The sequence below is a fragment of the Oenanthe melanoleuca genome, chromosome 1A, assembly GCF_029582105.1.
Source record: "Oenanthe melanoleuca isolate GR-GAL-2019-014 chromosome 1A, OMel1.0, whole genome shotgun sequence".
NCBI classification, from domain to species: Eukaryota; Metazoa; Chordata; class Aves; order Passeriformes; family Muscicapidae; genus Oenanthe; species Oenanthe melanoleuca.
In genome coordinates this window covers 22,782,435-22,803,403 of record NC_079334.1, presented here as the reverse complement: position 1 = coordinate 22,803,403, position 20,969 = coordinate 22,782,435, and the positions used below count along the sequence as shown (strand labels likewise).

General features: G+C 47.2%; 1 protein-coding gene across 1 annotated transcript in view; it reads right to left on the bottom strand.

Moving 5' to 3' along the window:
- Positions 1-20,969, bottom strand: part of CACNA1I (calcium voltage-gated channel subunit alpha1 I) — a 148,890-nt gene that overhangs the window by 13,102 nt on the left and 114,819 nt on the right. Inside the window, exons 11-30 of the mRNA XM_056508336.1 lie at positions 20,515-20,700; positions 19,816-19,933; positions 19,209-19,364; positions 18,673-18,763; positions 16,569-16,771; positions 15,038-15,445; positions 14,050-14,150; positions 13,207-13,330; positions 12,310-12,378; positions 11,251-11,435; positions 10,787-10,913; positions 9,623-9,748; positions 9,066-9,155; positions 8,468-8,660; positions 7,259-7,410; positions 5,426-5,535; positions 4,695-4,828; positions 3,933-4,003; positions 961-1,039; positions 365-486 (exon numbers count right to left, since the gene is read on the bottom strand). Coding sequence (XP_056364311.1) covers positions 365-486; positions 961-1,039; positions 3,933-4,003; positions 4,695-4,828; positions 5,426-5,535; positions 7,259-7,410; positions 8,468-8,660; positions 9,066-9,155; positions 9,623-9,748; positions 10,787-10,913; positions 11,251-11,435; positions 12,310-12,378; positions 13,207-13,330; positions 14,050-14,150; positions 15,038-15,445; positions 16,569-16,771; positions 18,673-18,763; positions 19,209-19,364; positions 19,816-19,933; positions 20,515-20,700 — 2,845 coding nt within the window. The remainder of the gene's footprint in view (positions 1-364; positions 487-960; positions 1,040-3,932; positions 4,004-4,694; positions 4,829-5,425; positions 5,536-7,258; positions 7,411-8,467; positions 8,661-9,065; positions 9,156-9,622; positions 9,749-10,786; positions 10,914-11,250; positions 11,436-12,309; positions 12,379-13,206; positions 13,331-14,049; positions 14,151-15,037; positions 15,446-16,568; positions 16,772-18,672; positions 18,764-19,208; positions 19,365-19,815; positions 19,934-20,514; positions 20,701-20,969) is intronic.

Sequence of the window (20,969 nt, the reverse complement as noted above, 5' to 3'; positions counted from 1 at the left end):
TTTACTTTGTGTTTTCCTGGTAACTCTGCAGGTGAGTGCCATGTCCAACACACGTGTCCTGTGCTCAGCTTTGATAACAGTCCTGACTGTGGTGGATATTCCCTCCTAGTCTAAATGATTTTCTTGTTCCTCCCAAGGAAAATTGGCACTTTTCTCAATCAGATGTCTCTGGACTAGATGAGCCCAAGGTGTGAGTTACCATGGTGGGGAGAGACTCTGGACCGAGCAGGGACCTTATCTAGGAACCCAGCATCTATGTTCCATTCCCCTTCCCTTTGCTAGCCCAAGCTCTGCTGAACAGACCACACATCAGAATTTCTCTTTCCCCACAAGCAGGAGGTCTTTGCCCCCAAGTCCCAGTTACCTTCATGATTCCATTCCAGTTGTCACCCGTGGACACCTGGAAAAGTGTGAGGAAGGCCATCCCAAAGTTCTCGAAGGTGGCGTGGCGGCTCATGCCCTCACAGGGGTTCTCATCGTTGCACACTGAAAAGCAAGGGGAATGCAACACTCAGGTAATGAATGGTATCAGCACCCTGCCCAACAGCTGGCTGTTGGCCATCAATATGGAAAAATCCCTGATGGCCCAGCCCCAGGATATCAGGCAGCGTAACTGTTGCTCAGGGGGATCCTCCCAGCATGTCATTGGGTTGCCTTTCTTCTTGATCGATATTCCATGGCAAGAGATGTAAATAGAATTTTACAAATTTTTCTTGTAATCTTGAAGGCAATTTCAGAGACAAAGTGCAGGAAAAACAAGTGTTTAAGAATGTAAGAGAAAATGGAAGCTGCTTTTATTTGTTAGGCTGTTAGAGGGAAATTCCTCTTACATCAATTATGCATAAGGGAGAATAAAGTCCACCAAATAATTCGGTGCCTTTATTGGAGAGTTCTGATTTTGAGAAACCCCAATCAGCATGTTTGTAGCTCACATTAAAGCATGGTCTGCTTGAGACTTACCCAGTTTACCAAAGAGCTCCACTCCTAGAGCAGCGTAGATGAAAAAGAGGAGCATGAAAAGGAGTCCAAGGTTTCCCACCTGAAAGCAAACGGCACTGTCAGCCTATCCCAAAGCCTATTTCATCTGTACAGAAAGCGTTTCTGCATTTCCAGGTCTGAAGAGAACAGCAGTGAAATCCCAGTGTACAAATGCAACCAAACAATTGCTCAACACTTGAGAGATGTTCAGTGATGGCTCCAGTTCAGATGTTCAGATGGCTCCATCAGGGCTGGGGGAGGAGCAGGAATGTGGGAAGAGAAGGCATGGAAAAATTGAGGACTTAATAGGCTTTTTAAAACATTAAACTTCCTGGTCTGAATGCATGTGGTCACTGGGCCTACGTTAGGATCATCACTCCAGAAATCTAATTTAGTCGCTGCAACTGCTGTGCCATCCAAATTCAGGAGAGAAATAAATGATTCAGCCCACCCACTCCCCTGGACTGCCACATCCTGGCTCCCTATATACTCACTGCAAGGAATTATTTCTGATGACTAAATTTGACACCATAGTAAATGCTGTGAAAACACAGTGCTGGGTCTGTGTCTACAGGGCATTAAGAAAAGGAAGTTAATAAAACTTAGCTAAGGACTACATTTCCAAAGGGCTCTTTAAAATTAAAGCTCTATTCACTATTAAAAATTGCTGCAGTGTGACAAAGACAGGAAAGGAATTGAAACAGGACAACTGGAGGTGCCTTTTGTGCCATTAGCAAGCCAAAATCCCTGATTTGAGTCTGTGCTGTAGGAACAAAAAGAGAAAGGTCAGGAAGAGGATAAAGTGCAAGGGAAAGGACAGCTTATTTTAAAACACTTCTTTTGGCAAAGCCAATAAATCTTGGAGAATAATATTGCAGATAATTCAATTGTCCCCTGAAGTACCGGTGTATAAAATATGGAGGCTAGATTCATTCTTCTAGTGCTGAAACTGGTGGATTTTAGACCTTTAAGTTCAGATTTTTACAAAACTATAAGTATGGAGAAATTTTTTTTTTTATCCCTGCTACACAACTTTATTAAACAAAGCCAACCTGTTATAGGAGGTAGCAAAAACCAGTCAATAGGAAGTCATAGGCTTTGATGCTGGAGGGATTAACTCCTGCTTGTTATCTTCCAGAGAATACCTAGAGACCAAACTTTCAGCCATCTGCTTGTTTTGCAGCAGGTATTACTGACCTCCAAAAGACCTGGCCCACAAACTTGGTTAGCAAAGGAGCCAAAAGGTAGGCAGAAAGAGAGATAGAAAAATCAGAAGTGAGAAAGTGTAGAAGAATATGCTTGTGGTTTGTGGCTAGGACCAGAAACAGAGACTCACAGGTCCCAGCTGTGCTTTTTGCACTCATGAGCAAAATACTTAACTGTCTGATGACTCAGTTTCTCTGTCTACATGACAGGGATATGAATTTTTCCTCCTCTCTTATTTATTATCTGTATTTTGGGGGTAGAAGTTGAATCTCATCATTTAAGTGCAAATATATTGTGGAGTTCTCTTACCAACAGTTTCTGGATATTATTTCATCCAGCTCTTAATATCTGTGTGCATTTATCTGGGTTTCAGAATAAACATGCCACAGACATGCAGACGCTGGATCTGAAGACCTGCTCTGTCCCAGATCCTTGCCTGAGAAAAATCATCTCTTGTGGCTCCTGGAATGGAAAAGAGCAAGGTGCAAAGAAGCTGCACTGAGCCAGTCTGTGGCAGCAGAGCCAGAACTAATAAAAATTTACATTCCAGATCTGCCTGTAGTAAGAACATCCTTCATCTCTCCTCCCTTCTATTCCCCAGTGTATTTCAGCCCATAACTATCCTGAATGATATTGTATATCCTACACATTAATTATTAATATTGTTGTTATTACTATTATTAAAATAAACCACACATAATTACTGTTTAATAAAAATCATGGAAGATCAGACAGAGCTCAGGATCCATAAAAGATCAGAGTTTCCTTTACCCTTTTGTGCCATCATATTCCTCTAACTCAGATTGACATTTATTGTCACCAACACCAGAAGTAAATTCCCTGAGTAACTACTCATGCTGTTTTCAGATTGATTCCCAGCTCATCATCACTCACCAGCCCTGGCACATTAGCTGATAAATCAACTGACAAATGCCTGTGCATTTTGATATCACGCAGCAGAGTTGCCTTCTCAGGGCCTGCCAAGGGTCTGATGTATGATCCCCAGAGCCACTTGGTGCCATTACTCCTTGCTTAACAATCCTCCCTCAACAGTGCAGAAGGAAGGGGACCAGACTCCCTGACTGCTCATCCATCACGGGGGATGCTCGCAGTGGGCTCGAAGCCTGTGTAAAGCACCGTGTCAGCATCTCGTCTGGGAGCAGCTGCCACTCACAGCTCATGAGATCCTTCTGTCTCCGTGTCTTGCAGCAGACACTTCACTGCCGGCTGTGTGAGCCACAACAGAGCGTGTCACTGCTTCTCATGCATGAGACACTCAGAAACACAAAGGGATCCAGCAGGAGAAAGAAGAAAAGGCAGGAAGGGGGAAGCACTGGCTAAGAAAAGGAGAGTGCAAATGAAAGGAGGGGAAACGGGGCACGTTCAGGGAAGGGTGAGAGCTGCAGTGACAGAAAGATATCTTTTCCTCCTGAAATGGGTTCCAATCACTCTTCCCTTCTTGTGGAGAGGGGAGAAAGGAGCCAAGGACTTGTTGCAAACAGTTAGACACTAACTAGACATGATGGGAAGAAACCTGCCCTTATCCAGGGGTCAAGCCTTATTTCTTTCACATGCAGGAGAAGACAGATGCAAGGTGAGCTGTAACCCCATGAATTACATGAGAATTTGGATATGACCTTCAGGCAGCTGCCTGCACACCACAGTAGACACCACATCTGAGACCCCACAAGAATCAATCCTTTGGGAAAAGGGACAAAAGAGGAGAGTCTTTTTGGAAGATGTTTTACCTGTGGCAGGGCTTGAACAACTGTATCCAGCAGCGCTCGCATTCCTGTGGCCATCTTCAGTAGCTTCAGGACTGCCACAACAAGCACAAGAGAAGTGTCAGTCAGACTGAGCTCAGAGGCATCCTTTGTGTGAATTATTAATGACAGTAGCACAAGACAGGTGTCCTGTCTCTCCTAGAAGAACTGGGCTTTCCCCTCATTCCTCTTCTCGTTTTTGAGGTACAAGTTGCTCCTTCTCCTCATGCTCATATCCTTTTTACTAAATATTTTGTTTCTGCCACCCATGTCTATTGGGCTGCTTATGCTTCACCCACTCTAGCCATGCGTTCTTTCCCAGGAAAGTGTATCCTAATTGTCCTTCTGCTTTGATTTTTCCTCCCACCACTTTCTTCAACCACCACTATTATGCCATCTTGACATACCTTGGCCACCACCTTACCTGTGCAAATTTCAACCTGCTTGTTGGCCTCTGCTCCCCACACCACTACTATAGTTGTCCCAAAAATGAGTAACAGAAAGTTCAGCTCTCACATGATCTGCCCACCCTCCCAGTGCTTCCTCTCTCAGGAAACCAGAAAGTCTGAGCTTCTAGGAGTCCTAGATCCTAAAATCCCTGCTGGGATGTGATGTAGGACCCCCAGAGGCTCCTCGAGGGCTCGGGACAGGGCAAGCTCAGGATTTTACAGCCACTGCTCAGTGAGTCATGGCACCAAGTTGCCCTCATGGCCACATACACCCCTGCTCTGGCCAGCGTCTCCTCACCCCGGGCGATGCGCAGCACCCTCATGATCCGGATGATAGTGGGGTTAATTGGGAGAGCAGCATTGATTTCAATCTCTTCCAGTGTGATGCCCATAACAGACAGCAGCACAATGGCCAGATCTAGCTGGTTCCACCTTTAGAGGAAAAATTGAAGAGAGTAAATGAAGATAGAGTTTTTCCATTTTCCTGAAAAGAAAGGTCTCCACTTCATCCTAAACATTCCTTATGTATGAGTTCAAGGCCCGTTCTGAGTCAGCCTATATGGGCTTTTCCAGAGAAACAGAGATTCACTTTTCAGACACCCTGAGCAGCCAGAGGCAAGCCAGTCTGATTTGAAAGCATGGAGCTGTGTTACTATGGCACTATGGTTTGACTAATGGGCTCAGCTTTTCATGGCCTTACTACCTTGAATCAACTTTGCTATATATGTTCTGCTTCAGCATGCTCACAGTTTGCCTCAAGGGCAGGAAAAAATATGTCTCTCTCTAACCTTATCTCCTTCGCTTTCTAGCCTAACCAGCAGACTCCAACCAAGAGGCAATTTCTGGACAACTCTTGCTATTGCCTAGGCATTGCAGCTTGTGGAGGATGAGGCTAGGTCCTTGCTGTGCAGAACTGGGAGGCAGTCAGAGCACTCTGCCACCACTTGAAGATCTAGATAGGGCACCATCCCCAAACCTCTACCCCAAACCCAGCTGTCCCACAGGCAGAGCTGACAACCCTCTGCTCACCTGTCTTTGAAGAATCGTCGCAGACCAAATGCCACCAGCTTGAGAACTGCCTCAAACACGAAGACAGTGGTGAACAGGTAGTTGCAGTACTTGAGGGCGGTCTCCAGGGACTGCCACAGACAGAGAGGGAAAAGAATTGAGGCAAAAGCACCATCATACACATAACCCCCCTGTGTGGGGGCTCTCCTAAGTGCCAGGAATTCATCCTGGGGTGTGGAAGCTGCCTCAGGTATTCATTGTTGGGTGGGGAAGCTGCCCCACGCTTCCCACCTGTTTGAATGTGGAGGTCACCTACTAAGGGCAACCACCAGCCAGCCCCTCTGCCCCATGTTCTTCTCAGAAGCAGTTACTGCTCCTTTCTCCTGTACTATTCAGCATAATTAGGAGGAGGAGGCTATTGCAAGAAGAGTCCATGAAATGCCATAAGGATTTTCTCCTGCCAGTAGCCCGTGCCCCCTGAATGACACCTTGTTAATGGCACTGGCATAGCTATCAACCAGGAGTGAAGCACAGAGGTTACTCTGGTTGTGGATTCAGGTCATCTCTGACCAGAGGAAACCCTGCTGTGCCTTGGTCTGGTGCCAGCACATCACATCTCTGAGCTGTTTGGTTTCTGGCTCTTTACGTGCTGCCCTTTCATGACCACCAAGAACTAGTGTGAGTGGTGGGTAGCTTTTGGTGGCATTTGATACTGGCAGGGTTTGAAGTGCTTTGAGAAGATTGTTTAACAGAGCCTGACAGCAAACTGGCTCTTCTGGATCTGTGTTCCAGGGAAAGGAGCTGAAGAGTAAGGAAGAGGAGTGACTTGTTGAGAAACAAAGATCTGATGTGAGGATGTCAACAGATAAAGGTTGAGAGTTCCTGAAATATAAAGCTGGGCACCATTTAGGGCAAGATGAAAGCTGGGCAGCTGGGCAAGGTGGGCAGGAAACAGAGGAGCCTGGCAATATGTTTGAATGAGAACAGACAGATCCAGCTCCTGATTAAAGCCTGAGCTACCTCAGACAATCTGTTCAGACACTAGAGCTGTCACCTAAACCAAGGGTCTTCTGAAGAGAAAACTGAAATGTCACTGGGCAGATGTCATGATGAATGCTTTGTCTTCACATGGAGGCAGAAGGCTCCTTTGATATGTGCAGCATACATTTTTCCCACTAAAGGCATCTGCAGCTTTGCCAGGAGCACTGAGAGGTACATGGTCTGTGCCCAAACAGAGTGTAAATCTTATTTGGCCTCCAAGGTGCTATATTTGGAATCACACCCTGCAGCTGATAGAGGCTCTGCTCAGCACTTTGGCCCTGCAGCTTCTCTTGTGAAGAAAAGGTGACTTGGTAAAGATGACCCATCCCATGACATACAACCAGTCACTCTGGCTCTCTCAGCTGAGGCCATATGGCAGGGGAACTGGGCTGACATTTGGAAATTGGATGCAAAGCATGAAGCTCCCAGGACACTGCTGCCTTCACTACTCCCATCAGGATCCAGGGGAACGTAAAAAGCAGAGCAGGCAGCTAAATTTGGGTGACCCACATATCCACTTACTAATATAAAGCACAGAGACTTAATTGCACCATGTAAGGGGCTTGACTCTTGCTCAGATACCTTCTCTCTATTGATTTTAATGGATAACAAGTGTCTGAGTAGGAACCACCTTTCTGGATACACCTGAAAATCTTCACACAAATTTGCCTACTACAAAACCAATTCCTGCAAAACTTTAACCCTAGTTTTTAGAGACAGCCAAGTGTCCTACTTATGCTGGTGGGCAGTGGTCACCAGAGAGCTGAACCAAAATGACAGTGTCTGGAGGCAGATCTCCATGATTTCACTCACCACAGGTTGGTTGTAGTGCTCCAAGGACATGGTGACCACGTTGAGGCAGATGATGAAAGTGATGAAGATGTCCAGATAGTGGCTGGTGCAGACTGAGTGGATCAGGAGGCGTATGTGGCAGTAGGTAGCGTAGTACGGCAAACGCTGCGCCTCTTCGGTGGAGAGAGGGGTGTGGGCAGAGTTAGGAAGAAATCACAAGAGAGAGAGATGGGTAAGAAACACTGAGGAGGGAGAAGGTGTAAGATTGGTGATAGGTGTTGAAAGAAAATGGAACGTAGTGGAGAGAGAAAAACCAGAAAAGAATAGGTAAAGAACATAGGGAGGAGGAGAAAAAATGGAAAAAAAAAAAAAAAAGCGTAGGAAAAAAGACAATGAACAGAATACTAGAAGGAAAATCTGTTAGTCTGTGTTTGTGGGAGTGGTGCTAAATCAGCATTTCATATAGTGACAAATTAAGATGACTTATGATAAAAGGGAGCAGATGGTTCAAGGAAGGGCCCTGGGGGGTTATAGGAAAGAAGGGGAAAACTGGAGCAGAGGAAGGGAAAGCATGCCCATAGGCTGTGAATGGAAGTCTGGGTAGTAGGGATGATTTCCAGGAGCAAGTATGCTTTAGCAATTTTTATCTAAAGGTAACACAAAACAGGACAGAAACACCAGGAACAGAAGGTTTTCAGTACAGAGGGTTTGGGATCCCAAGGTGTGACACGGCAACACTGGGGTCACTGGGACAAAACACAGGAGTCTTCCTCTTGTTTTTTTCCCTACTCTTCTTTAAATTCGAGTTTAAACACAAAGAATGGTCTGTCCAGGTTCTTCTTCAACCACCAGCTGAGCTGCAGGAAGCCCAGGTGGGAATCTACCCCAGGCACAGGAAGCGTATCACTGTGTGCACGCCCCATGCTAACAGTGCCTGTGGCATGGGCACAGGGGTGTTTTTTTACGTTATCTCCTGAGGAGCAGGGTGCTAAAACCCTTCCCCAGTGCCTTCCCTGGAGCCCCAGCAGAGCTCCTCAGCCACCCCTCCTCCCAGACCGCCCCAGTCAGGTGCGTAGCGACGCAGCAGTGGTGCGGAGAGAAAGGCTCAGAGCACGGCCACGAGCAATGGATTTTGGAGACCAGCCCATTGGGAAAGAAAAAGAAGAGGAAAAGGTTTTTCTCAGAAAACCTTGGCCTACGAACCAACCAAACACTTAGGCTGTGCCTTACTCCTTCGCTTCTTTTCCAAGCGTCGCAGGCGCTTCTCCTCCCGCCGGCGCGCCTCCTCCGCCTCCTGGTGCTGCCGGCACTTGTGGAAGTTCTCCACCACCACCCCCACAAACATGTTGAGCACAAAGAAGCTGACGATGAGGAGGAAGGAGATGAAGTAGAGTAGCATCCAGGGGTTGTTGTTGGTCACTGGCTGGAGTGGGAGGAGAACAGAGGTAGTCATTGTTTTAGCGGCAGAGGAATGGGGATGCAGTGGGTGGCAGCCCAACAAATCCTGCTTTATAAGGTATTGAAATAACCATGTGTGGGCCAGGAGGGAGCCAGCATGCCCAGAAAGACACATGGCATTATTGCTTCTTCATTACAAATAAATAAAAGCACACTGATATTACCACAGGCATCCACAGCACTGCCACAGCATGGACTAGACAAGACCATGGACCTGACCCCTTGCAAATAGGTGAGCAAAGGATTCAGAAGGGGCTCTGGAAGGGATTCTTGGTTTGAGGGAGATATCTGAAGCAGGATATTAAAGGATGCTTCTGCCTTAGGAGCACAAGGAAAGTGAAAAGGTCTTTTCACAAGAAAGTCCATGTACCTGCTGGTCAACAGCCACAGCATCAAGTCCATTATACATAATATTGACCCAGCCATCCTTGGAAGCCAGAACAAAGAGGGACATCAGAGCCTGCAACATAAAAAGCAAAGCTGATGTGGAGCAGGTGCATCTGGCAGGCAGAAAAAATAATGTTGTAGTTTTATGCTCTAACACACACAGCACTGAAATGATCCTCCTGTGTCTCTGCACACATCAAAACCTGCTCCTTCCCCCATGGAGGGCAGGGAGGGGGTGACAGGAAGCCATGTGCAGCCAGACCCACCAGAGGAGAGAGGTTGTGAAGAACATCTGCTTCGTGGCAGGAGAAAAGAGAAAATCAAGCTCTCTGCTGCCACCACTTTTCTTTCCCACTCATCCTCTAAGTGTCATTCTGATACCAACCCATTAGTGACACAGCTTCTGCAGGGACACCCGTGCCAAATGACTGCTCCTTCTGGCCCAGGCATTGGCTTTCCAGGCACTGCATGTGTTCCCTGGGGAGGAGACAAACCCTGTGCTGGGTTCCCATCAGAGGGAGAGGCTGTGGGCAAACTCACCTGTCCCAGGTTGTCGAAGTTGTACTTGTGGTGCACCCACTTGTAGTTGGCTGCCACACAGTCAGACCGGTTGGTGATGTTCCTGATGTCAACCCCCAGGCAGTGGTAGAACTTGCCCTTGAAAAGCTGCAGGAGAGGAGTGACCCCATCAGGCTCATTTCCCCCACAGCTCCCTGGGATGTACAGAAGCTGCCAAGGTGCTGCATAGCCTGCAAGACTGCAAGCCACATAGAGCACGACAGGGACACCACCAACACAAAGTACAGCACAGGCTCAACCATTGCAAAGGAGCCAGGACCACCCCTGTAAGCTCACACTTGGCTTTTCAGCCTCCTCCATTGCCCCAGGCCAGAAGTGACTGTAAGCCCACCTTCTGACAGCCCTTAAGGCAACCTTCCTGGGTACAAAGGGAAAAGGTATCTTCTAATCAGTCCCCTAGAGTAATCTTCCCTCCCTGCTTCCCAGTTACTGAGAGTGCTGATGGGAAAAGAAGATCTTATCTGAGGGTAAAGAACCAGAAAAAAACATCCTCTTCTTCTCAAATATATTCTTTCACAAAGCTGCACTGCACTGCTGTGACTCTTCTGCCCAGGGCTCCTTTTCCCATATGGAAAGTACTGGATTGTGCATTTGTACAGATGCATCAGAGCAAACTAAGTATAGCGCATTCCCTGAGATGGAAGTAACGCCCACACCCTTGCTCCTCTGCAATGCAACAGCCAAAAATAAAGAGGATTAAATAAAAAAAAAATTAAAGAAGTTTGTGGGTGGATTTAGGGCTCAGGGTGAGAGGGAGAAAGAGAGCTGACTGGGGGCAGGGTTCATGCAAACAGGCACCAAGCTGCTTTCCCTTGTGGGGTGACATGGATGTGTCCAGGGAGCCCCGTGCTCTCACGGTGATGCTGACCCAAACCCTGACCCAGCTGCTGCCAGGTGTGAGTGTTGACTCCTGTTTCTCACATCCAGCAATGCCTGCACTTGCTGAGCACCTGTCTGTGCCATTTTGGAGATGACTTGTGGAGGAGGGCAAACACAGAAGACTCACTGGCTTCCCTGTCTCTCCTGCTCTGCTTGGCTCCCTGTGTCTGCTATAGGACCTGTGGGTACAGGTGTGGCAACAGGAGTAGGGGCTGAAGGGCTGTGTGGTGGCCAGTAACAACCTACCTGCACACCCAGGATGCCAAAGATGATGAAGAAAGCACAGCAGATGAGGACAATGTTTCCTATGGGCTTGAGGGAAGAAATTAGTGTCTCCACCACCAACTTCAGCCCAGGGGCTCGACTGATGACCCTGGAAAGGAGGGAAGGGGAAAGGTGACAGAGGGACAAGGCAGGGATGTTTGGTCTAAGCTAAGCATTTTCAGCAGCAGCAAACCCCTGTCTCCCTGTGGAGTGACCCCCTAAGTGGAGATCCCTCCCCTGTGATCAAAAAGCCTTTTCTCTCCCATGGATTTGCTGTTCGATGAGGCACCTCCAGCATCAGACCCACATGCTAAGGGGGACCTCCTTGTGGCTTGTTGCTTGTTAAAGAGCACACTTTGCCTGGCACAGCTGGATCTGACCCTGGGACCCCTCCTGGGATAAGCAGTGGGAGGAGGGGGCTGAGCAGGGCTCGGTGGGGCTCTGACCGGAGGGGACGTAGGGTGCGCAGCAACCGCAGCACTCGCAGCACCCCCAGGATTTTGGCACCGCCTGCAGAGGCCACCGAGACCACAATGTCAATGAGAGACACGAAGACCAGGAAGCCATCCAGGATGTTCCAGCTGCTGCGGAGGTAAGCCTGGTCCCCAAAGTACAGGCCTAGAGAGACCACCTGGAAGAGAGGGGAGAGAAGAGGGGGTGAAATGGCTCCTATGTTACCTGGTAGAGGGAAACTATGGAGACAATGGGAGGGGAGGGAATAGTAACCAACTCCTCGTGACACTGAAGTGTCATCTCGTAATATTTTCTTTCAGCTGGATGTCTCTGAAGGAAAACACCTTCTTTCTGCCTCCCTGAGTAACATGACACTGTAGGGGACACATGGGAAACCTTTCCCTGCCACACCAGATACTTGGGGAAAGCCTCCTGGTTCAGAGATCACCTGGGAGGTAAAGTCAGGCACCAAATCCTTACTGTGGCTCTTAAAGGGGTAATTTGTTTGTCAGCAGTTGTCAAAAAGAGTGGGTGCTACAGAAATTGGTGGCCACAAGGAGATATCAACATCCTACAAATCACAGTCAAAATTAAGATACAAATTTTAGGGGTTTAACTTCCAGCACGCAATTTTAGGACTTTTTCCTAAACATGAGAAGGGAATAACAAGGTTTTCTGATTGCTGCAAAGTACTTTGGCATCTATTGAACAACTATCTCAACTTTGAGCACGTCATTAATATTGTTGTAATGTCCTCCATTCTTGCTCCAGGAGAAAGGGAATGGACATTTGACATCATTACAAAATCCATACTTGAATGCCAGCTATCCTTTGTGAATATTAAGATCCAACTGGATCTCATATCTACAATAAACATCTCCTCTATGCCTAACATGGCAGGACTGAACCCCAGGCAATGTCTGCCTTTATAAAGGTAGAGGGAAGGACTGGCACACTGAAAAGATGAACAGATTTTAAAAGGGTGATGAGCAAACATGAACAGTGTTTGACAGTGGAAAAAGGCTCTGAGCTGTTTATCTCCAGTAGCTTACCTTCAGTGTCATCTCAGCTACAAAGATTGCTGTGAAAATGTAGTTGGACACAGTGAGAAAGATTCTTTCCTAGAAAAAAATTAAACAAAAAGAAAAAAACAAAACAGAGAAAGACCTTAAATGTATTTTGACTACATCTTGTTACTTTGTCAGGCCCCTCTGATGATCTTGATATTTTTGCATTCCTGTGAAGGGTCTGAAAGTTGATGAAATAAGGGAGATGCCCTTGGCAGAGGTCAGTGCTAGGCAGCTTTCAGCTCATAAACCTTGGCTGGGACAGGATCCTATGCTGCTCTACCAGAGCATAGTGGATGAGATTTTTTTGCATCTTGCAAATCTGTTTTCAAGACAGCCTCTGCCCTTTTCTGTCAGTGCTGCTCAGGCCTAACCTGCTGCACTGACCTAGGACTCCTTCCTGAAGAGCTGCTGAGCACAGACCACAGATTGTGTCCAAGTGCAGCAGAGTCTGGGAGTCAGCTAAGGCAGACAAGCAGAAAAAGTAATTTCACTTGACAGCTCGAGCCACCTCCAAGATTGCTCAGGAGCAGCATACATGAATGATGATGTGCCATTCCTACAGCATGGAAGTTACTTCTATATTTCAGTTCCCAGTCCTTGTCCCTTTTGCCATTCATCTCTTATATGCAGGCTCCTGGAGGAGACTCTTACTTTCCAAGACAGAAGGAACTAGCCTTTCTGTATTATAAAGTGGGTTGCCCCATTATAAGAGTCTGCAGGGGAAGCACACATTTATGTCAATTACTAATATCTAAATATTTGAATAGATGAGTCAGAGCTGGTGTTTAATGCTGAAGTTCTTCCAGAGATCATACCAGTACCAGGACCACTCAGGAAGGAGGTTGTGCCAAAAAGTGGGTGACAGGTAATTGTTCTCACCGTGCTTCTGTGCTCAATCTGGGGTCTTTCCAGGGCAATTGTGATGCAGTTCAGGAAGATGAAGGCCAGCACTACGTGGTCAAAGAGCTTGTGAGCAATGATGGTTTGGCAGAGGAGGCGAAACCTGCAAGAGAGTTCCAGTGGGCACCCGTGCCTTGGGCAGAACAAATTCAGCAGCAAAGAGGACACAGAATTAAGCATTCTGGCCAAAACCAGTTTCTGATATAGCAGCTTTCCTATCTGGGATACTCTAATACTATAATGAAAGCCCTTTCTTTTCAAGGGGCAAGATGCTTGGGTGGGAATACTGCTGGCTGGGGTATGTGGACATTTTTTCCTGGTAAGATCTCTTTAACAGGAAGGATTCAACCCAAATTTCCTTTTTTAGGCAAGAAGAATTCTAACTTTACTCTAAAAGGTGTGATATAACTGCTGGTAAGTTGGTACTGGCACTGTAAATTAAATGAAGATGCTATTCTGGTGCCAGGGGAGGAAATATCAGTATTATGGAGTCATCAATAATACATTGCTTATCCTCTTTGTGTTAACATTAGTATTCCCTGCCTTGCTTTGCTATAAATATTTATGATTACAGAAAATAAAAATGGGATGCTCCAAAGGGAGGGAAGATCACAATAGCTATTTAGGATGCTCAACTTTCCTTTCACTGCCAGAATCGAGGAAAAGAAATGTTGTTTGGCTGTAGAAGGAACAATGGAGGAGAAAATACACATTCTCAGCTGGTAAGTTTAAAGCTGCCACCTAACATCAGGGGATGCAGCCAGCAGAGCAACAGAATCTGCCCCATCTTCTCAAGCCTCTCATGGCAAAAACTGCACAAACCTGTTCTGTGGAGAGAAGAGATATATGGACCAGTCTTCCCGTAACTCACACCAGTCTGGCTTATAGACTTCCATCATCTTCCGGATGCGAAAGCACAGGCTCTGTGGGGAGGTAGCAGAAGCAAGTGCCACTGGTCACCTTCCCACTTGCCTGAGAGAGACATTCTTCCTTTCACATCTGACTCAAATGCACCACTACCTGCTTTTCTTTAATCCCTCAGTTGAAAAAATCAACTTGAATGCAACAAGTCATGGAAAAGAAGGTAGAAGTTGCTTTGCCAGGGCTTGTTTACCTCTTGGCATCTGGTTTCCACCCTGCATCATGAAAAATAAAACTGCTGGTGTCCCTTCTAGAGAAGGATGCTGACTCATGATGCCTTCTTAGAGGTGTTGGAGGGACTGTGTTAGATGAGGGCAATGTTTCCTCCCTACCTCAGCTAAATGAGAAGCCAGGACAAGAATGCTTTCTGTTGGCACTTGTGCTGGGAATTTCATACAGACATTTATGTCTGTTCAAATTTCTACTGACCCTCACTCCACTTTTTCTACCCTCTGGTCTGCTCACAGATTGCTGTTCCCCAGGCTGATGCCACAAAACCCACTTGCCTTGCCTGCAGTGCCTGTGCTTCCTGCTCTGGTCTGCTGATGTTCCCCACACAAAACTCTCACTGTCACTCAGCCTGACCTCTCCTATCTTGTAGAAATCACTGGTTGCACTGCTCTGAAATAATAGCCCCTGAATGACCACGTGTATGTCTCACATCTGCCTTCCTCCCACCATCCACCTGCCTTGCAGGCAGCCTGACAATGTGGTGTGAGCTTGCCTTTGCCTAGAAAGTCCTTCCTGCATTCACTGCTGTCCTCCAGCTTTCCAAAAGCACTTTTGCAAGCTTTCCCACCCAGGGGGGAGTAGACTGAAATTTGAGGATGGATTTGGGGTTTCCCAGAGCACTGTAATGTAACCTCAGGTTCCTCCACCAAGTACTCACATAATCTATTTCTTCATCATCCTCTCCCCGTTCTTTGTGGTTGTTCATCTTTGGGAAGATCTCCTTGACAATACTGGGCATTTTGCCATTGCAGTCCTGATGCTCACTGGCCCCAGGTGGTGCTCCCAGCCTGTGGCTCACTCTGTGGCCAGAAGGGACAGAGGCCAGCTCCAGCAGGTCACAGGAGTCTTTGTTATCCAGAGAGAGGGTCCGGCGGTGATGAAATGCCCTTCCCGGCTCCCCACCTGCCGCCTTGTGCGCCTCCCCAGACAGGAGGGACTCGTGCTCAGCTGAGGGAGGTTTGTGTTTCAGGCTGTGTCCCCGGGCCAGGCTGTTCCAGCTGGAGCGACGGCTTCCCCAGGCTCCGCTGCGGCTCCAGGCGCCGTAGTGGGAGCTGCGGGAGCTGGACTGTAAGAGAGCGATGGGATGGGGGCTCTGACTCGGGGCACAAGGGAGGAGCATGTGAGCCTCTCTCATCACACACTTCTCCCTCAGCCCCTAAGCCAGAAGGCTGCCATTTATCAGATGTTGAGCAAGTTGCATGGTGGGAATTCAGCAGCAATCTCGGTAAATCTGACAATAAATTGATAATGAGTGAGCAATGGTGTTGACTGTGATTACCTTAATCACCATCTGTGTGCAAAGAACTTTCAGGGAAGGAAGTAATAAAGCCAAAGGCCAGGTGCCTGATACTGCTACTTACACCAGAACAGAGCAAGAGTAAAGCTCTCAAGAAATCCTACTGGCAGCTTTTTCCACTGCATTGGCGTTAAGGATAACACAAGGTACAAGGTGATGGATCATCTCACACACCATCTTTGAGTGCAGTCTTAGTAAAAGGGAGAAATGAGAGGAACAGGCTTGTTGGTTACAGCCTAGTCCAACCATATGAGCAAGGTATCACATAGTACATGGCTGCTAGCACTCCCTGTCTGGAAATAACAGGGGCATGAACTCTTTAAGCACTGAGACACTCCCCAAAGCTGTGTATGCCAGAAAGCCCAGAAGCTGATGTTACGAAGTGGACAGGTCTGAGATGCAGTGGTTAGACGACCTGCAGTTCTTAGGAAAGTGCTATGGGGCAGCAGAATCGCCCATGAGGAGCTCGAAGACAAGATTTCCACTGTTACAAAAGCTCTAATACAATCCCATCTGTCATGGGACTTGGTGCTTCTGGCATCACCCTTTAACTCATGGCATCATTTTGTGTCCTTGACTCTAGGAAAACAAGGAAAAGGCAAGGAGGAAAAACATGTTCCACTGTAAGAGGGAGACTGTGTTCTTGGTGTTCTCCCTCACCCACACTCAAAGGAACATAGATAACAAACCTGGAAATAGACTTCAAAAACCTGGAAATTTAGAAAAATAATGTGAACTGATCTGGGTTCTAAAGACAGGCAATGCAGCTGTGTTGGAAGCCTACAGCAGCAGGGCAATTCTTCCCAGAAATCCCCAGATGATGGCAGAAAGCCAACAAAGTGCTTGGCCTTCAAAGGAAGGGTCTGACACACATTTACACTCCCTCACTCACCAAGGACCGCTGGTCGTAAGTCATTCTGCCCAGGGACATCACACTGCTCTTCCGGGAGCCAACTGCAACACGGATCTGGTCGAGCTGCAGGGAGTTGCGTGAGGAGTTGGTGACCCCCCCAGAAGCCACTGGTGGGTTGGAAGAGGGCAAGGATGGGTCCAGGTGCCCATTAGGTGTCACAGGAATTGCACAGAGCTTGGGATCTAAGTGGAAAGATGCAGAAAGAAAAATGAGGAAAGAAGAAGGTGGTTCCTTGCTGTCCAGTGACTGCTTTGATGTCTAAGCATGTTAACAGCAGCTAACAGATTGTTAGCCCTTCAGCATCAATCAACATCAATTCCTCTGATTTAGGGTGTGGTGACAAAGGCAGTGAGAGCTGGGAAGGCCTTAAAGTAATTTCTTCAGCCTCCAAAACCAACCACATCTGTCCTTGAGGGCAGACAGAGGAGCAGAGTGGTGGCCAAGTAGCTCAGACTGACAAGGAGAACATGAAGGCGACAAGGGGGACAAGAGCCTCTGCACGCCAAGAGCAGACAACAGCATCTTCAGGTCTGAACAAATTCCACCAGCTGTCAGATTGGCTACTCAAAGCAGTTAGGCTGAAACACTGAGCAAGAGACTGAGATGTAGGGATGGCCACAGCCATTTAAGTCACCTTAAAATTCCTGCAATCATACTGCATACAAAAACTGCATTCCAGTATATCCTACTACACTGCCCTTCCTCAAATGACTGATCCTTGACCTGTAAGATCTAGGACACTTTTGAGGGAAATCTTAAGTCCTGCAGATGACCATCAGCATTTTTTGAGATGCATGGAGAGGACAGGGTATTGAATTTTAATTCAGCCTGAAAGGACTGGAGCAATCATTTTTCACTTACTGCATAATGTAGGTCACCTATCCATGTCTGCATGACAGACAGCCATGAGTCCACTAACACCTCTGCAGCCCCTTCCTCCTCTGCCATCTCAGGGGTTTGACTGCATTCAGAATAAGCTCTGGTATGGTGCAGCCATATAACTCAGAATAGGACTGCTTTGAAAAAAAGCTAAGTTGCAGGAAAAAACTGTGAGCCAAGAACTGGAGCCACTGCTCCAGTTTATGTGTTATCCATGTGTTTATGCTCAGAAATGTGCCTGTGGTGCTTGTGTGAGCCGTGCTGTGAGCATGCTTGTGCCTGTCCTTGCACCTTGCTGATCCTGATCTTGTCTTGCTGACTGGACTTCTTGGCTTGAGCTTAGACCTTCTTCACCACTGTGGGCTTGCCTGGTATTTACTGAACCATTGGCAAACCCTTACTGTGTCAGTGGACCTGCTCTGCTTTCTTTGTGAAAGTGTGCAGTGTGTCCCTGCCCTCCTGCCTGGCTCTCTGTCCCCTTCAACTCCTGGCTCACCATCCACTGCAGAGCAAGCTACTCCTGCTGCTCCCTGCTTCCAAGCCCTGTTTGAAGTATAAAATCTCTCGTAGAAAGACTTTCAGTATTTGAGGGATAGAGACCTTACCAGGCAGTTTGTACTCAGGTTGTTCCCACTGTTAATTATCTCTCCTTGAAAATACACGGCTTTTTTCAGCCTGAATCTGTCTAGCTTGAGCTTCCAACCTTTACAATCTCATTATGCTTTTTTCTGCTCAATTAAAGAGCTATCTAGCACCACAACTCCATCCTTATGGCCTGAAACTACAGAGAGAGTGATCAAGTAACTTTCCTGATTTCTCTAAGCTTCATTAGTCTCTCACTATGAGGCAAGGCTTCCAGATTTGCCTGAGTCCTTTTTACCATCTTGGCATTCCCTCTCCAAATGTGGGTTTCAGATCTGGATACAGTGTTCCTGAAATGGTGACCCTGAAGATAACCAGAGACAGGCTCACTTCTCACTTCCAGTTGGTGTTCTGGAGGTCATTAAAGAACTGTTCCACTTAGCTACCACATTCCTCAGGATGACAACATGTCTATGTTTTTCCTCAAATAACAGCACAAACTGGCATAAAGTTCAAAGTAAAAACTGGCAAGTTCTCAGAAGTGGGAGTAAATTTTCTGCAGAATCTGCTTTTAGATGTCTCACTAAACAGGACACAAGCAAGTCTGTTTGAGCTATTGCACCTGAGCCTTCCTGGACCTCTTGGAATTGATCAAACTCTTCCATGTTTGAAGAACTCTGATCTTCATCTGAGTATGACCGGTTGGCATCACCCTGGAACACAGAAATTGAGAAGTTGGAAACTCGAACGGAAAAGATCACTTGTTTTTGTCTTTCATTTCTGGAGCAAGTGCAAAATTGTCCTTGGCAGTCAGGCATCCACTGTGATCACTGTGTGTGATTTGGGATTGCTGATAGACTGCACTGCTGCTTTTGGATGGGTAAAGGGCTCACCCTAAAGTTGGTTCTGTTGTGTTACACAGAACAGAAATTGTGAATCCCCTTGCAAAGAGCCTCTTTCTTTGCAAGGATTAACACTGATCTTTTTTTTTTTCTTGTGTTTAATTGAGTACTCCCCTAACAAGGGTCAATTAATGAGTGAAATTAAAGAGGGGCAATAGTTTGTAAATCCTCCAGTCCAGTATCCACAGAGTGTCACAAAGGATCCCTTTTTAGCACCTCTATTCCTCCTCCTGATGAAACCTTGGTGGCAGCTCACCTCAGCCTGGAATCCCTCCACAAGAATGGCCACCAGAAGATTGAAGAGTACATAATTGCCAAATGTCATGAGAGCCACAAAGTAAAGGGAAGCCCACGGTGAGGTGGAGGCCATGCCATTATAGAGTACAACATTCCAGTCCTCCTGGGTTAGGATCTGCAAGAGAGGACAAGAAAGTCAGATAAACATGAAGGAAGAGCATGAAGGGTATTCCCAGAAAAGGACACTCAAAGAATACACTTCAGGACCAGACCAGGCCTCTGAACTTCCCCATAACCACACACCCACTGTCACTCTCCAGCTGTGGCACTGCACCAAAAACCTTAGCTGAGCCAGAAGAAACAAGAATAACCATTAGGACAGTCATGTGCTGAGGTGAGTGTCAAACTTGGGAGTTGCCACAGCATGAGTGACCTTTGCCCACTGTCTCCTAGGAAGGAAGAAGGTCCCGTCTTTGAGACAGACACCAGTTGTTTGCTTCCAATATGCAATTGTTCTTCCTCCACAGCCTTTTGTGCTGTCAGGAGTGCTCCTCAGTAAGGAAAAAGCATCTCCTGACCCTCTTCACTTTGCCCTGGCCCAGCCATAGAGAGCAAAGTGGGCTCACCTGGAAGACGGTGACGATGGCCCACAGCAGGGAGTCAAAATTCTTCCGGTCAGGAACTGTATCTCCCGTGTCTGTCCTGAGGCTGAACTTGCAACCAAAGATGTGCATTCCTAGGATGCTTTGGAACAAGATGATGTCAAATATAAATATCACTGCCACCACAATGAACTCATCAGAGTAGTTCTCTTCTGAAAATCTAATGCAACAGCACAGCAGCAAGGGGTACAACAACGCAGTCAGACCACTGGGAGCTATCTGTGAAGAAGGAACTACATATTGCAACCCTGTAGGTGACCAAAAAAATTTGCTTTCCATCTGTGCTGACTTAGAACTCACATATTCCCTCCAACCTGTCAGTCAGACCTGTTCTCTGTATTGTCCTTTCTGCTGTCATATATCTATATCTTGCTATAAGGCCATTTATGGCATGACAAACTTTCTGTAACAGGAGACTTCACTTATCCTGCAATGGGATGTCTGTGTTTGCTGGCAGTATTTCACTACCCCATCCAGGCCAAAATCTTCAGCTGCTGAATCCAATCTAAGGCAGGAGCAAGTTCAGCCCTTATGAAAAAATAAATGTTTGTCAGTGCTGCCTTGGCCTGGAGCAATGGGCAAGATGAGTTATGCAGTCATGCTCTGAAGCTGCTGTCCCCATGAGCCGCACAGTGCCACTCTGGAGCCCTGTGAGCTGCTCACCTGAAGATGAAGATGAAGAGCATGAGGAGCATGCAGAAGGTGGCCACGTTGTCCATGGTCTTCATCAGCACCACGAGCTGGCGGCGCAGCGCCGGCATGAAGCGCACCAGCTTCAGCACGCGCAGCAGCCGGAACGTCCGCAGCACAGAGAGCCCCCCGTCCGCCTGGCCAATGATCTCCCAGATGCTGTGCTCCAGAGAGACGCAGCAAGCACGAGGGACACAGCAAAAGGCAAGTGGACAGACAGAAGACAACAGGGAAGAACTTGAAACCTTTGTAACGGCTTCAGTTTGTGCATTTTTTAAATATTTCACAGCTAATATCTGTTGTGAACTTAACAAGGGCGGTTGCAATCGCCTCCACTTTACAGAGGAGAGACTGAGAAACAGAAATGCTGTGTGGCTTGCACAGCACCAACACCAAGTATTGGGAAAAGACATCTTGGTCTCCCAATC